A 16,588-nucleotide genomic window follows, 5' to 3' on the forward strand; every position below is an offset into this window, starting at 1 on the left:
AGGTGTACACTACCCTTTAGTGCTTTCAATAAGACAATCACAAAAACAGCATGAAAAATAGGGCAACCAAATGGATTAGTCAAGAAAAAGATTGCTATAAAATCTATAATTCTTAACAAAGCACGTATCTTGACATGCACTATAAATGAAACAATTTTTATTTATTTTTAATAAATAACATAACTTTATTAATGGAAAAAGGTAGCCCAACTATGGAGTATACTATGGGTACAACACTATATCTGAAAACATTCATCTCGTCAAATTTCTTTAGCCTTGCTGCCATCTCAAAAAACCCAATTAAACCAATAATTGTAACTCAAATAGAATTGAACATTATTGGAATAATAAGCTGTTTAACCAAAGAACCCAAAAGTGTTCAATAAACAAAAAAAAATTAAAAATTAAAAAGCCCAAAAGTGACACTGAAAATAACCCCAAGTCTAAACAAAGAGTCCACTAATCTAATTCCATCGTTGTGAATGCAATAAAGTTTTAAGAAAAATATAACAAAAAATTACACAAGAAACACAGATTTACCCAAGCATGTCACTTATAATGTACTCATCATGTTGGATCATGTTATTTCTACAGTATTTCCTTAATTTTTATACTTTTGGACAATTGAATGGCAATTCAGCCACTTTGATAAATTTGATTTATTTGCAATTTTGATTGTTGTGTACTTATAACTATTTTTTCATAAAGTTTTAATCAATTGTTCTAATTCTCATTCTCAACAGAGTTCTTGAATTTGAAAAGATTCAAGGTTCCATAAAAATATCAATTGTCTACTTGTGATAAGTGCAACTTCTTTATTCCAAAGGCGTATTTATTTTTATAGAGAGTTTAAGATATTTTGGTTGGTTTGGTTTTCCTTCTTCAAGGTCTATATGATGTATTTAAGACCTCATCTAGTCCTCTCCTTTTCGTTTGATTTAGTTCATTGGTGATCATTTAATCTAAGTTCTTCCTCATTTTTTAGTTTTGAGAAACATGATAACAATTACACTCTTATTGGAGATTTAAGCATCTTTATGTCATTTTAAAGGTTATTTTGGAGGTTTAGGAAGAGCATTTAGGTCATTTTGGAAATGTAATTTGTTTAAGATATTAGGAGGTATTTCATTCATTTTGGAGCTTTCAAGGGTATTTGGATCATTTTGGAGCTTTCAAGGGGTATTTTGGCCATTTTAGAGGTTTAGAGATTTTTTGGTCATTTTAGAGATTTTTTTTTATAAGTAATAAGACTTTTATTGAAAAGAACTGAACATCATGTTCACGATGGTGAACACTTTGAACAATGAACCAAATACAAGAAAATCAAGAAATAAAGGAAATAGAAACTAAAAAATCAGATAGAGCAGTACAGTTTGTATACCCCCAAACTTGAGCCCAAAGAAACAAAGTACGAAAAAGTAGACTTTTTAGATGTTCCAAAGTTCTCGCCTTATCTTCAAAAATGCGGGCATTACGTTCCCGCCAGACTAACCACATTACACATACCGGGACCATATTCCAAATGGTTGAACGATGCTTTCCAAACCAGTTTCTCCAAATATAGAAAAAAGAGTTCACTGACCTTGGCATTACCCATTGGATCCCAAACATTGCAAAAACTTCACACCATAAGGCATGAGAGAACTTACAATGAAGAAGTAGGTGATTCACTGATTCCCCATCGCAGCAACATAAGCAACACCTATTAATCAAAAACTGACATTTCTTAATAAGGTTGTCAATGGTGAGTATCCCATCATTAGCTGTTGTCTATAAGAAAGAAGACACCCGTTTAGGCACCTTAATACGCCATATACACTCCCAAGGAAAGGCGGTCATTTTAGAGATTTCGAGGGTATTTCAATCATTTTGGAGATTTAGTGGGTATTTAGTCATTTTGGAGGTTTAGGCAGATATTCTATCATTTAATAAGTTTTTGGGGGTATTTTAGTTGTTGAAGGTTTTGAGTTAGTATTTTGGTTATTTTATAGGTTTAGTGGTAATTTGGTCATGTTGGATCTTTTTTTTTGATAGGTAAAAATATGTGCATTCAAAAAACACTACCTTATGCAAAAGACATAAGGCAGAGAGATAAGTACACAGGGAAGAGAAAGAGAAAAAAGAAAAAAGAGGAGAATAAACTAAGAACATAGAAGAGAACTAAGAAACATAGGGAGAGAATCACTAGAGGTGAGTCCCCAAACCCTAGACCAATCAAACAAAGTGCCACTAAGAGAGGCCAAAAGCTGGTCGTCTGAGCTTTCCATGTCCTCAAACGTCCTCCTATTGCGTTCCCTCCAGAGACACCACATCAAGCATAAAGGAGCTAAATTCCAAATGCTAGACGAATGCTTTCCAAGCCAATTCCACCAACTGAATAGAGTATCTGCAATCGATCTAGGCAAGACCCAGGAAAACCCAAAGGATCTAAGAACCAAACTCCACAGTCTAGAAGCCTTTCCACAATGTAATAACAAATGATCCGCCGTCTCCCCATTACTGCGGCACATGATACACCAATCGACAAAATCCAACCCTCTTCCCCTCAAATTATCCCCTGTAAGGATCCTATCCCAAACAGCAGTCCACACAAAGAAAGAGACACGCCGAGGAGTCTTAACCTTCCAAACCCCTTTCCAAGGGAAGATAATAGGCGCGGAGCTTCTCAACTTATTGTAAACGAACGAATATCAAAGACCCCGTTCTTTGTCAACTTCCATCGCATACGATCTACATTTTCGGTGTGAGGAAGATTGGAGCCCAATGTTTGAAGAAAATCATCCACTTCACGCATCTCCCAATCATTAGGACTCCGAATAAAACGAACATTCTAGCTCCTCCGCTCCTCAATCCCCAACCGTTCAAGAGAAGAGGCCACCGATGCCTCTTTATTGGATGCAATCTCATACACGCTCGGAAAAGACAACTGAAGAGGAGACTCCCCACACCAATGGTCAGTCCAAAGCTTCACTCTATCCCCCACCCCTACCTCAAAGTAAGTATTCTTGCTGAAATCCTCCCATCCCATGCGAATACTTCTCCACAAGCCACACCCATGCGCCCCTCTACCTAGCTTGGACTTCCATCCCCCCCAATCTTCCCCAAACTTAAGGGCTATGACCCTTCTCCAAAGCCTTGTCTCCTCAATCCCAAACCTCTATAACCACTTCCCTAGTAAAGTTTTATTAAAGGTAGTTAATTTCCTTACCCCTAACCCACCATTTTTCAAAGGTGCACACACCTTGTCCCATCCCACCAAATGAAGCTTGGAGTCCCCCCACAAGAAATCCCTTTGCAACCTCTCAATTTTATTGGCCACATGCGTAGGGATGGTAAAAAGAGACAGATAATAAGTGGGAAGACTAGACAAAGTGCTTTTAAGCAACGTTAGTCTTCCACCTTTTGACAGATACAACTTCTTCCAACCGGCCAACTTACGCTCAAAATTCTCCAAGATAGGATTCCAAACAGTAGGGGACTTGAAGGACGCCCCCAAAGGCATACCAAGATAGGTCATAGGCAAAGATCCAATCCGGCATCCCAAAAGCTCTACTAAGACATGGATATTAGGAACCTCCCCAATAGGAACCATCTCACTTTTCAGCACATTAACCTTAAGACCTGTCACTGCCTGAAAACAAAGAAGAAGCATCCGAATATAAAGAATCTGCTCCTCATCAGCATCGCAAAACAGAATCGTGTCATCCGCAAACAATAGATGTGATACACAAACCCCTCCCCCTCGTCTACCGTGAGCCCTAAAACCTCGAATTAAACCAGCTCCTTCAGCTCTTTGCAGCATCTTACTGAGAACCTCCATCAAAACCAAAAACAACATGGGCGACAACGGGTCCCCTTGTCTCAACCCCCTCGAACTCCCAAAAAAATCAGCCGGGGTCCCATTAAACAACACCGAGAATTGGGCTGTAGATATTCAAGTGCGGATCCACCTACACCACCTCACCCCAAATCCCATTCTCCTCAACAAATCAAGAAGAGTCTCCCAATTCACATGATCATGCGCCTTCTCAATATCTAATTTGTAGATAACCCCCGGAATCTTACTTTTCACCCTACTATCTACACACTCATTAGCAATGAGAACTGAATCAAGAATCTGTCTACCACCCACAAAACTGTTCTGAGACTCAGATATCAACTGATCCAAAACCTCTTTCATGCGATTTGCCAGCACCTTGGCCAAAATCTTGTAGACACTCCCCACCAAACTAATAGGTCTAAAATCTCGAATATTGGAAGCACCATTCTTCTTAGGGATTAAGGCTAGGAACGTTGCATTTAGAGATTTTTCAAACTTACTGTGTTGATAAAACTCTTCAAACACAGCTAGGACATCTCTTTCCACAGTTCCCCAACACTGGTGATAAAAAGCCAGAGAGAAACCATCAGGACCTGGAGCTTTATCTCCTTCCATCTCTTTGACAACTCGAAGGACCTCCTCCTTTTCAAACCTCCGTTCAAGCCAGTCCCTCTCCAACCCCTCTATCTGAACAAACTCCAATCCTTCCACAAAAGGCCTCCACTCCTCTATCTCCTTGTACAAATTTTTATAAAACTGTACAACTTGGACGGCCATCTCGGATTCGTCTTCATAGGTAACCCCATTCACTTCCAACATACTAATATGGTTATACCTTCTCCGAGAATTGGCCATCTTGTGGAAAAATTTGGTATTGTTATCTCCTTCCTTAATACAAAGCATCATCGATTTCTGTCTCCACGAAATCTCTTCCAAAGAGAGAAGATTCTGAATTTGGGATCTCAACCCAGCCCTCTCACCTAACTCCACTTCTAGAAAACCATGCTCCCCTTCCCTAACGTCCAATAATCTCAAAGCCTCCAACAATTCTTTTTTCCGACGCTCTACATTTCCAAACTCACTCTGGTTCCACTGAATAATATATACCTTCAATGCCTTCAGCTTCTTGGCAAGAACAAAGCTGGGGGTACCTGAGACGGAGTATCGATTCCACCAAGAATGAACCCTCTCTTTGAACCCATCCGACTTTAGCCACATGTTTTCGAACCTAAAAGGACTTTTCCCCCTTACAATCCATCCTGCCTCCACTAAAATGGGGAAGTGATCTGAAATAGGCCGAGATAAAATCCGTTGGGTCACATCCGGGTAGTGATCCTCCCAATCGAGGGAAACCAGAGCCCTATCTAACCTAGACATCGAGGGCTGATCCGAACCACTCGACCAAGTAAAACTCCCTCCTTCCAAAGGCAAATCTATCAAGCTAAGCTCCTCGATGAACTCAGAAAAGTTCTCCATTGCCGGGGTGAGACGAGAACCCCCCAACCGTTCACTTGGGAACCTAACAATGTTGAAATCCCCTATTTAACACCATGGGACCTCCCAAAGTTGCTGAATACCAATCAGTTCATCCCACATATGCCCCTTCAAGTTATTATCATTCGGACCATAAACCCCAGAACAAGCCCAAATAAAACCGTCCCCCAAGCCCTGCCACCGGATTGAAACGGAAAATTGACCCGCTAGAACCTCCAACTTTTCTAAAACCCTCCTATCCCACATCATCAAAATCCCACCAGCTGACTGATCCGCATCCAAAGCCACCCAATCTACATAGGGGTAGCTCCACAAACTGCAGATCAACTGACAATCCATGCCTGCGAGTTTAGTCTCTTGAAGGCAAACAACATCACAATTCCAATCCCGTAATAAATTTCTAACTACCAAACGCTTCCGCGAGTCGTTCAAACCTCGCACATTCCATGACACCATTCTTAGCTTCATTAAAACTAAAAAACTCCCTACTGCAGCCTCAGACAAGCAATCAAGGAAAATAAAACTATCGTTCATCATAATTAACCAAGGAAATCAAATTCCTCAACTCCCTCTTCCCTTTATTCTTGGAGGCAACTTTACGGTGAGCTACATCTTTCCTGTGCACCAGCTTGGTTGCCTCAATCTCCGTCTCAAGTCTTTGTAGAAGCATAATGCACCTCTTCTCATGTCGACCCAAAGGAAGCCCCATCAACTTACTGAAACTAGGGAGTCTCTGTTTCACCCAATTAGACACCGCCAAAGTGTTATCCAACCTCCTCACCTCAGTATTTTTATTCAATTCAGCAGTCACAACCACCCCCAGGGGATTAATAGACATCAAGGGGGAAGAACTCTCCGCTTCACCCAGGGCCTCAACTGCATAGGCTGTTTCGACCTCAGACAAAGCCAATACCGATTGATTAGCCTCAATCCCAGCTCTCGGAGGACTTAGGACAGAGGTAGATAGCTCGAGACCTTTAACAGACCTTTCACCCTCTGTTTCAGCATTACCCAAAGTGAGCAGAGACTCAACAGCACTAGGCCCACCAGAAAAGAGACTCATAGCCACTGCCATAGTCTCCGCAGGACAACCCAAATGCTCCGAAGAAGAAACAGACACCAAATTAGGCCTCATGGTGTGAAGAAGGCCAATATCGGCCCTATCCAGTTCCGCCGGTGAAGCCCCGGCGAGAGACCCATCGGAAAAGGAGCCACCGTCCGCCACCGAGACGGTCGCCGGCCCACAACTGGTTTCGGTTTGGGTCGCCGTGCTCGTCGCCATCGTCGGAGCAGGTTGTCGCACTGAGGCGACCTTCTCCGATAGCTCCAGTGACTCCTCGGCAGGGGCGAAGTCAACCCCGATGGCATCCTGAACCTTCGAAGCTTCGTACGTTGCTTTGGACTAAGCCAAAACTTGATCTTTCAGACTTAAGAGACTCAGGTTTCTCCTTGGTGGGCTAACACTCACTTCCAGCCTACTTAGGCCATTAGGCTCAGAATGGAGGCCCACTTGGAACCCATCTTTGTCTAAGTCCACCACAGAACATATATTAGCCCGTGAACCACAAGGCTCCCTCTGATCTCTTGATACACATAAGGAACTCCTCAGACCAACTTTATGCCACGCCACCCTCCTTTTTCCTTCTGCAATCACTTCTATGGTCAAGCTGTTACTTGCCCACACAGGCTTTCCTAGTTCACGATTTTTTCCAAAAGCATGTTCAGACCCCTTTGATTTGAAATTCAGCTGGGATTTCCTTTGAATTCCTACCGGTTTTGTTATACCCACATTAAATGCCTCTGTACTGCTCCGAGAACCTGCGACTCTACCTTCTAGAGTCATCGGACCAGCCAAGCTCACCGGGTTCTGTTTCACAACTGGGTTTTGCTTCTCAAAATGATTTTTTCTTCTGACCTGCACCTCATGCCCACGCACCACATCGGCAAAGGATGTAGAAGATTTAATCCCTGAGTTATTCTTAAGGTGCTGAGCCACAAATTTGTACTGCCCAATCCCACTATTCGCATAGTTATCGGGTTCCAACATCTTCCTTAACTCTAACCCAAACACCCTCCATCCATTCTTAGCTCTGCCTACTGGAATAATAATGGACCTCCTAGACCCGCCAACTTTAAGTTCCATCAATCATAGGAACACGCCAAAAGAATTGGAGCTCCGTTGAAGGGTATAAGCAAAATCACCTTCCCTGAACGAAAAAAAATACTTCGAACTGGACCCAACGACTAACTGTTCTAAGCTCTTCATCAGCCATTGTGCCACTGTCTTACCCATGAAGACCGACTTCATGAAGTACCTACACCGCTCAAAAATCCTTAAAGAAAAATACCGTCCCCCTTCCTCTACAACCAGTTGAAAAAGTTTGGATTCAATAAAAAAACTACGAACGCCACCCATGATCAAGGCAACTACAAACTCTAAGATCACAATAAGACTGAAAACAGGATTTCTGGCTAATTCGAGGTAGCCGGGCCTCCTAGTGAACCAGGGTGGGTAATAATCTTATTAAAAGTAGCATTTCTCTACAGGAGCTTCCATGTTGGATCTTTTGGGGGCCTTTCAAACATTTTCGAGGCTTTGAGGATATTTTTTCTCATTTTGGAGAATATCGGGTATTTTTTTTTTAATCATTTTGGAGGTTCGAGAGTATTATGATCATTTTGGACATTTGGGAGTATTTACTCTTTTGAAGGTATTGAGGAATATTTTGGTCATGTTAGAGGTTCAGGGTATTTCAATCACTTTGGAGCTTTCAAGGCTTTTTGGGTCATTTTGGAAGTTTTAAAAGGTATTTTGATTATCTTAGAGATTTAAGGGTATTTGTCACTTAAAGTTCTTGGGCCTTTCGGCCATTTCCTAGGTTTTGGGGATATTCTAGTTATGTTTTACGTTTGGGGATATATTGGTCATCTTTGAGGTTTTGGGGATGTTTTGGTAATTTTAAAATGTGGTTAAGGATTTCAAAAATTCTTAAGGGCTGGATGTTATGTCAAATTTGAGGATTTTGGGTTTTAGAATCCCTGGTGTATTTGGCCTAAATCGAAGTACTAACCCTATCAAACTATCTGAACAAAGCAATTAGATTTAGACCCTCAAATCCAAATCTGCACGGCCCAAGTCCAATCCTGCAATTCAAACGGACAAAAAACAAGAATGATTGTTGAGCAATCCAAGAGTAAAATGACAGACCAAGCCCATCCTTAAGGCAGCTGACCTGAGGGTATCAGCTCAGATGATAGATCCATAGGACCTAGATTATACTTAATTCCATTAAACAAAGTTTTCATACCCCCTTGCTATCACATTGTACTGAATAATCCTAGGATGGCTATGGTAGAGAACAATCCTTACTTCTAAGGGTATTGACTCCCTCTAGAAGAAATGCCTCTCAGATGTGCGTTCTCTGGACTAGAACAGTGACTTTGTTCCAGTGAAAGTCATCCCTCAGGTGATTGACAAAATGAAATCTTGATATTTCATTGCTATTCATGGTGCAAATCATTATAAACAATCCACTTCAATCATACAAGCTCCAGTGGAACCAATGTAGATATTGTCGGGATGTTTCTACAGTAATAGATAAGGAATAATGCGTAAGAATATTACCAAGCTCTCTAACTGAATGCCAGCATAAATGACATACTTGGCCATAAAATGTCTTCTTTATTGCAGTCGTCATTGTTACTGCATGACAATTTGAAGCATATCCCAAAAATGTTCCTTCCACATCATTGCCACTATAATCATCCTACCCACATCCTGGATATTTTTGGATCAGCTACACGAATCTAGCCCTGCTAACAGATCTGACATGGTCAGTGACAAAAACAAAACTGAAGCCTACCTGATCCTGGTCAAGCACACAAATATTTAAGAGAGTTAAATTTGCATCAACAATCAGTAGAAATGTCAATGACATGTAGGCGGCAGAAAATTTCTCCATTTCTCATATATGTTCCTGAGCACTCATGCAAATGGAACTTCACAACTAGGAGTGTTCACCAAACCGTACAAACTACGAAAACCGCACCAAAACCACCTGCAAAATGGCATAACTGCACTGCATGTAACAATGCACCACACCGCACCATGTGGTTCAGTGAAGTTTGCGGTTTTATAATAAGAAAACCGCACAAACCGCACCCTCTCTATATATTAATATATTTATTTTTTTCATATTAAATATATTATCAATAGTTTAATAACCCTAGTTTTCAACAAAAAAAAAAAAGGTTTAATAATCCTAACAAGTAGCAAGTGTTGATTAGGAAAGCCAACCCAAAATAAAGAAAAACTAGCTGAATAGTTTAAAACTTGGCCAAAAACAAAAGGAAAAATCAATTTTGGGCTGGGCTGGAAGAGCCCAAAATTTGAAATATATATTGGTTTCCAACCGCATCTTATATACCGCACTGCACATGTGACCGCAAATATGAGGTGTGGTGCGGTGCGATTATAGTTTTGGCTAAACTCTAAACCAAACCACACAGCACATGTGACCACAAAAAGAAAATGCAGTACGATTATGGTTTTGGCTAAACCACACCGCAAAGTGTGGTACTAAAAATGGCCCAAAACCGCACCGCACTGGGAACACCCCTATTCACAACAGTTATCTCTAGGAGAACTATATCTGTAGACTCAATACTTGGCAAAGACAACCCATAACCAATCCTTGCATCCCAAAATGGATCTCCACCAAGGATTTTCCATAATTTGGCTGTCTCACAATGTACAAATATGAATGGGTCAAACTCTTGACAGGAAATAGATTAACAACACACTAGGGAAGCTGTTCCATTAGGAAAGGTGTGACAATCATAACTATGTATTTTCCTGTAGGACAGATCTTGACTTGTCCATAAGCTGCATTTTCAAGACAAACTCTATTCTACTAGATATGCATTTACTAATCCTTCATTATCAAAAGTTTGAATTCTTTTAGATAGTGTCATAAAATTAGACCAGCCACATATCAGCAGCAGATTTCTGACAGAAAACTATCTGGCTTTAAGGCATTTCCTTCGTTTACCAATGATGAAATTTTTCTTGATTACATTGAGCTACTTTTCATGCATGCACTCTAAACTCCGGTGCATCCACCCACCTAACTCAAGCTCAACCTTTACACAATTAGCTTACAAACTTTCTAAGTACATTTTTAACAACACTATTCCCCATATTTTTGTAGAGAACAAAACAGTGATACAGATATCTAGCTTTACTCTAATTGGCGCATGATTGTAAGAATAACCACCATCCCACACTAAAAGCAGGTGCAACATATACACAATGCTAGAATTTTTAAGAGTGCTGGTATTGCACCAGAGTGGAAACTTTCTCATTGATGCAAAAATTTTGTCTGAATTTCGTTTTATTGATCATGGAATTGAAACTTTCATTACAAATTGCATTAAACAGCATCTATATGCACAGGGTGATACAAAGATTCTTTTTAAGAATCACTTTAATCAGTTACTTTGATTTGTTTTCTTTAATTCATAGGGAAATTATAGAATCATGAGACAGCTAATTTAAGATGGGAGAGCAGGCAGATTACTAAAAATATGGTGAACCATACTAAAATTAAACCAGTGCAGTTCTCAGATTATATTTTATTTCTACAAAATGAATTACATCTAAAATTTAGGCCAATATAGAAACAACTATAAGCCTTAGGCCTATCCAGATTCAACTGTCCAAAAAATGATGGAAGCATATAGAAGAAAACTCATCTCAGGTTTCTGCCTCAACTATATGTCCCTACTTGCAGCTGAATTTCCTTGTAAGATGTTATTTAACCTAATTTAACCAGACACTTCAGAGCATATAGAGTTAAATTTCATCTGTTGAGCAGGATAAAGTGATAGATTGTGTGTGTGTGTGTGTGTGTGTGATTCTTGAAAATGTGCAACAACAATTTTGTAAAAATATGTTACAAACCTGCCATGTCTGATACAACTGGAATCTGCTTTACCAGCATGAAGTCAGTAATTGAAAGGTACAACAAATCAAAAGAGGAACATCAGCCAGGGAACCCAACCTCAGAAGTCAAGGTATTCATTTTTACAGTAGATATTTTTTTCCCTATGAATTTAAATTCAAGGGATACAGATTACGCTCTAATACATTTGTATACTTTAAATACGGCATATTTTACAAATTGCTAGTCACCATACTTTGCAGCATTGCTGACACTCTAAAGCATAGCAATCAATATGGTAGAAAAGAATCTAGAGTTTGGAATCAGTGTTACTGCTGATATAATCAGTAACAATGCTGTCATCAGCCTCAGGATAATACATTATTAGCTATCTAGAACATGGAATTAGTAGAACCATTATAAACAAAATTTATCCCCTTCTTAATGAGGTTAATTGAATAAATAAGTTCTGAAAATACAGAGAGTAAATCAAGAATATACAATGTAAAAAACTTAGGATTTCTTAAAGAAAACAGAATAAAACAAGCTACAGAAATGTGCAGCAATCAACTTATAACCCATTATTTATTGGTTATACAAAAAACTGTGTATGATATCTTTCAGAGGGGAAAAAGAAAAAAGAACTCATTGTCAAGCTTATTACAATTGAACCCTATCTCAGCTTTGGGGGAAAAAAGAAAGTCCAAAACAAACACACCACAATATTAGCTAAAACGTTTAGTGTAAAGCTTATTAACTTTCTTTTCATTGTTATCAACATCAAGAACCTTATGTGCAAGTTGTCTTAAGAATGCTTATCATCAAATTCACTCTAGATGCATCTAGAAGTCAAATATACATCTACTACCAGGCTCTCCAAACAGACTTAGACCAAGCACTTAATATACCCCAGTAGCTACTGAAACATCTAGTCAATACAATGTCATAAGCATGAAAAACATAGCCTTATCCATAATACGATCATAAGGTATGATGAGAATTGAGATAATCTTTTGTTGACATTCTACCTACAATAACCCTCCTCCTTCATCTGGGCTTGGGACCAGCTGTGCAAAGATATGACATTAGACACAGGCGGAGTTACCACTACTTCATATAGAATATCATGAAGCTTTGACATTGACGAAAAAATAATATAAAAATAAAAATCTTTCAGATAATTCATTTCTGTACTAGGCAGCAAGAAACATGTGCATTTAGATATGTATAACCAAGTATGCTGGAAAAAATGGAAAATAGATAGGTCCATAGGACAATTCACACTATATAAATAAAAACACTATGGTAGATAATACAAGAAACATGATAGTTGGGCATGGAACAAGAGTGGCATACAGAAAACAATGGAGTAAAGGAGACTCTAGCTGCCTTGCACAAGTTTTAAAAATGGATTGCAGACTGGAGACCGCCAGCATTACCTTCTAGTAATAGAATTCAACTAGCAAAGTTGCATAGATATTGATCTATCAATAGATTCAGCCACTTCTTAAACAAGTGACGGTGGCTTCTTTTTGGCGACACATTCAGAAGCTACCTAATCCACAAATCTAACTCCAGGCATTACACTCTAAACCCAAGTTACGAACACCAGAAAAGCAGAAATTAGTAAAAATTCCATAGCAAAAATGGACTGACATCAGGAAACAGACTGCTCCCATCAGAAGTCTAGTTCTGCCTTGAAATGCAGATCAGCATTTGCTTGTCCATTGGTTCCCAAATCTTGTGGGAAGCTCCTACTAACTGTCATGCATGTGGGGAAGCCTTGACTAGCCAGACATGAGCTCCGTTGTAATTGAATCACATGCTTGGATTGTTAAAGAAAATGGTAACAATTAGTTACAGTTAACGCACATATAACACATTGAACAAGTGTATATTCTTAAAAGCACATGCCCAATTAATGATCCAATAGGAATAAGACATGTGTAACCAATGAGAATAGGGCATTAGTAGTATTAAATAGGGCAATGTAATCATCACTAATGATGATGAAGAAGAATCCAATTGTTGCATTTGTTTCTTGTTAATTCTCTCTATTCTTTCTATTTCTCTTGGAGGTGGAGACTCCCTTGAAATAGTCTCATTCTTTTGCCCACTCTGATTTTCTTGGAGGTGGTGACTCCCTCAAATAATGTCACATCCTACGCAATCATCAATCATTCATACAAACTCTCACATACCAAAATCCTAGAACTTCCCAAAGACCTATCCTAACATCCACATCATCAAGAACCCTCTTGAAAACAGTATATACCCAAAATCCCAGGTGACCCTAAACTCCCAAACCCTAGCATTTCTTACCAATAAGCTACTTGAATCATCTCAGCAACCCTAACCCTAACTGGGTTCCTTACTCCCCACTTCCAAAATTAAGATAGTAGACAAGTTCGAAGGGGAAATACAGATCCCCTGCTTTGTTACAATTGCTTGCCTCCATCTCGATTCATCTAAAACTTATGGCAAAGTTGAAAAGAGACGTCTCATAGTATTTCAAGAAAGTGAGGCCCCATCATGTCATCCCTATTGGTTTTCTTATATGGACCAACTGATGAATTTCACTCTCAGTTCAGTCATCGTCAGATTAGTTCTTCATTTAGGCCCCTTGTACATTATGATTTAGAACTTCAATGAAAATGCATCCTTAGTCAAAAATATGAAATAAAACATAGATGTGCATATTAAATTAAACATACATAGTTGATGGAATAACATACTAAACAGGAGAGGTGCTACATCAGACAAGTCACATAAATCTATTAAAGTTTCAATATGCATTCTCCAAATTTAAGGAAACATGCGACCAAGCAGAAGTATTGACTAATGATTTTTAAAATAAAATCATCCACTGCTGCTCACTTGACAGAAACGTAGATATATTGCTTACTGAAGTATATAGATTGGTGTGCCCACCTATTCATTAACTATGACAATATCTAGAAACATAGACATATTGCTTACAGAAGTACATAGATTTTCTACCAAAACATAACAGGAAAAGTACATGAGGAAGGAAGAAGGAAATATACTGCAAATTCAAAGTACCGAACAGCTTTCACTCCATAAAGTAAAAACTTTGTAAATCCTACAGAAGTCTCTTTGCTCAAGAATCCTAAAGATGAGATGCACATGTAAGATATCATGAGTAATTATGCATATCCGTTTATTTTCTCTAGCATCCCTCAAAAGTTCCTGCTATTCAACCAGAGAAATGATCTCAACAGGATACCACTGATTGATTGTCTCAAATAAACATTTCCCTGTCATGTGTACTTTCCAATTTATTGACCTAATGTCACCTTTTCCTTGAGCAATAAAGTCTTTAGAACCCCAAATAAATTTTAGGTTAGTTCAAGAAAGATAAACTACAGTAACACAGGATATCCAAGGATATCATAAATAATGTGATATCTAGGTCTTCTACATGAACTGATAGGCGAAACCACGGTTGTGGAGAACTCACATCAAAATGAGTTGCTCTCAGTTCAGACAGAAATCAGTTAGGAACTTATCTCTCCCCTTTACTTTTCCCTTTTCATTTTTCACATTTCTTCAAGGATAAGCATGTAAGAACCATTTAGGATAATAGGTACATAATGGACAGAGTAGTCAGCCCAAAAGAAGTCAATTTTTGTAACCTAGGTCAGAGTATCGTTTGCATAAGCTGAAGCCATGATCTAGGGTGCTAATATTCACAATTGCAGAAGGAAACGCAGCCTAAAAACCACTGCATTTGACATGAAGAAGCTCCTGATAGCTGCATCAGTATTTCAAAATAATTCCATTAAAAGATGGTTCCTTTGTCTTGACAAATCAGTAGAGCAAGAATATCACAATTTCAGGCATAACTTTAATAGAGAATTATGAAAGTGAAGTAGCAAGACATATGGGTAACCTCCCAAGTTCAAAAACTAAGGGAGTAGAATACACGGCTGAAACAAACAGTCAAATTATTCACTTCCCATATGCATGGAAGTTAATCCCAAAATGTATAAATCTGCTTCCCGTTTCAATTGCTTCTGAAACTGAGTTCCTTCTTGATGAAGAAAAGGAGCAAAAGAGTTGTTTCAGCGGAAGCATGGAGCTCTGAATAAGGCTCAAACTGTAGTCACTGGTAAGGGACAGCCTAAGGGAAGTACCAAAACTTTCTTGGAAGGATCATCATTTTCTTTAAAAATTTCCTTCCATTTAAGCAGTGCATAACAGGGATTATTGAAGTCCAAAAGGAAGTGGAACTATGGTTGGCAAGAACATGAAATTCTAAACTATCAGAGGTCATTCTATTACAAACCCATGGGTAGAACTCACCCTTGAAAACCGGCTTGCAAGGGGAGGGTGCTCAAGAGCTTATAAACACATGTTTAAGCTTATACTTAAACAATGTGGGACACTAGGATCATAACACATTCCTACCAAAGTTGAAGTGTGCATGCAGTAGAATGATGCACTACTGCAATCATTTTCTTTCTTTTCTTCATTTCGTTGGGGAAGCAAACATTTCCTACGAACATTTATATCTGGTTTCCTATCACCAATAATATACCTCCAATTCAAATACTTAACTGGAATTCCTGTACAAATCATAATGTCATTAGAGTTTTCCAGCAATTAATATCTAATTACAATTAAAGAGCTACATAAATATTAATAACAAAATATAACTAAGCAGGCACAGATATTTGATATTTTTATCAATCAGTAATTACACACGCACCCAGCGGGTCTTAAACCCATGAACTCAACCTCCACCTTGCTCATACAAACCTAAGGAAGTCATCTTTTGCAGTTTAGCGAATTATTAGGATATAGGTCTGAACTCTTTTCATAGCTGCACAATATATGCTGTGTACCATATCAAAAGGAAAATGCTCCCTCAAATCCAAATTGTTTTTCCATTTTGAAAATATTTTTAAGGAGACATTATTTAATGCATTGCTTTTGAGATAAAAAGTAAGAAGTTTCCAAATCACCTCTTTAATTCAAATTTGAATAAAACAAACAGAAAATGATAATTGATTTTTCAAATGAAGTACAGGTAAGCTATGAAAATAGTGACTGTTGACTTTTATAAGTGGACAATATTTTGGTACATTTCAAAATGAAATAGTGGACAAACAAAATGGAATGGAGTAAAATAAAAAAAAAAGAATGTATAGAAAATGTCTTTTCTTGTGTGCTGGGTGATGATCATATTTTTAATAAAGTTTGTTATTTATCAAAAATAGATGGATATCCTAGAGAGTCCAAAGAGAGAGCTTGCCATCTTTCGACTGATTTTTGGATTTGGTAGCTTAAGATATTTACATGCATGGGC

General features: G+C 38.6%; 1 protein-coding gene and 1 long non-coding RNA gene across 9 annotated transcripts in view; one reads left to right on the forward strand and one right to left on the reverse strand.

Annotated features, from left to right (window-relative positions):
- The window catches only part of LOC142614222 (MADS-box transcription factor 23-like), a 45,314-nt gene that overhangs the window by 16,188 nt on the left and 12,538 nt on the right, over positions 1-16,588 (forward strand). For all 5 annotated transcript variants that reach the window (XM_075786786.1, XM_075786788.1, XM_075786785.1 and 2 more), the window contains one exon: positions 11,314-11,389. In XM_075786786.1, the coding sequence (XP_075642901.1) occupies positions 11,314-11,389 (76 nt within the window). The remainder of the gene's footprint in view (positions 1-11,313; positions 11,390-16,588) is intronic.
- LOC142614223 (uncharacterized) overlaps positions 12,430-16,588 on the reverse strand; it is a 30,197-nt gene continuing 26,038 nt past the window's right edge. For 2 of the 4 annotated variants that reach the window (XR_012840376.1, XR_012840377.1), the window contains one exon: positions 12,430-13,081. This is a non-coding gene — a long non-coding RNA (uncharacterized LOC142614223). Of the gene's footprint in view, positions 13,082-13,716; positions 15,032-15,056; positions 15,846-16,588 lie in introns of those variants that run through there. The other 2 variants (XR_012840380.1, XR_012840382.1) reach the window with 2 other exon arrangements.

Source organism: Castanea sativa, chromosome 10 (genome assembly GCF_040712315.1).
Source record: "Castanea sativa cultivar Marrone di Chiusa Pesio chromosome 10, ASM4071231v1".
Classification (NCBI taxonomy): domain Eukaryota; kingdom Viridiplantae; phylum Streptophyta; class Magnoliopsida; order Fagales; family Fagaceae; genus Castanea; species Castanea sativa.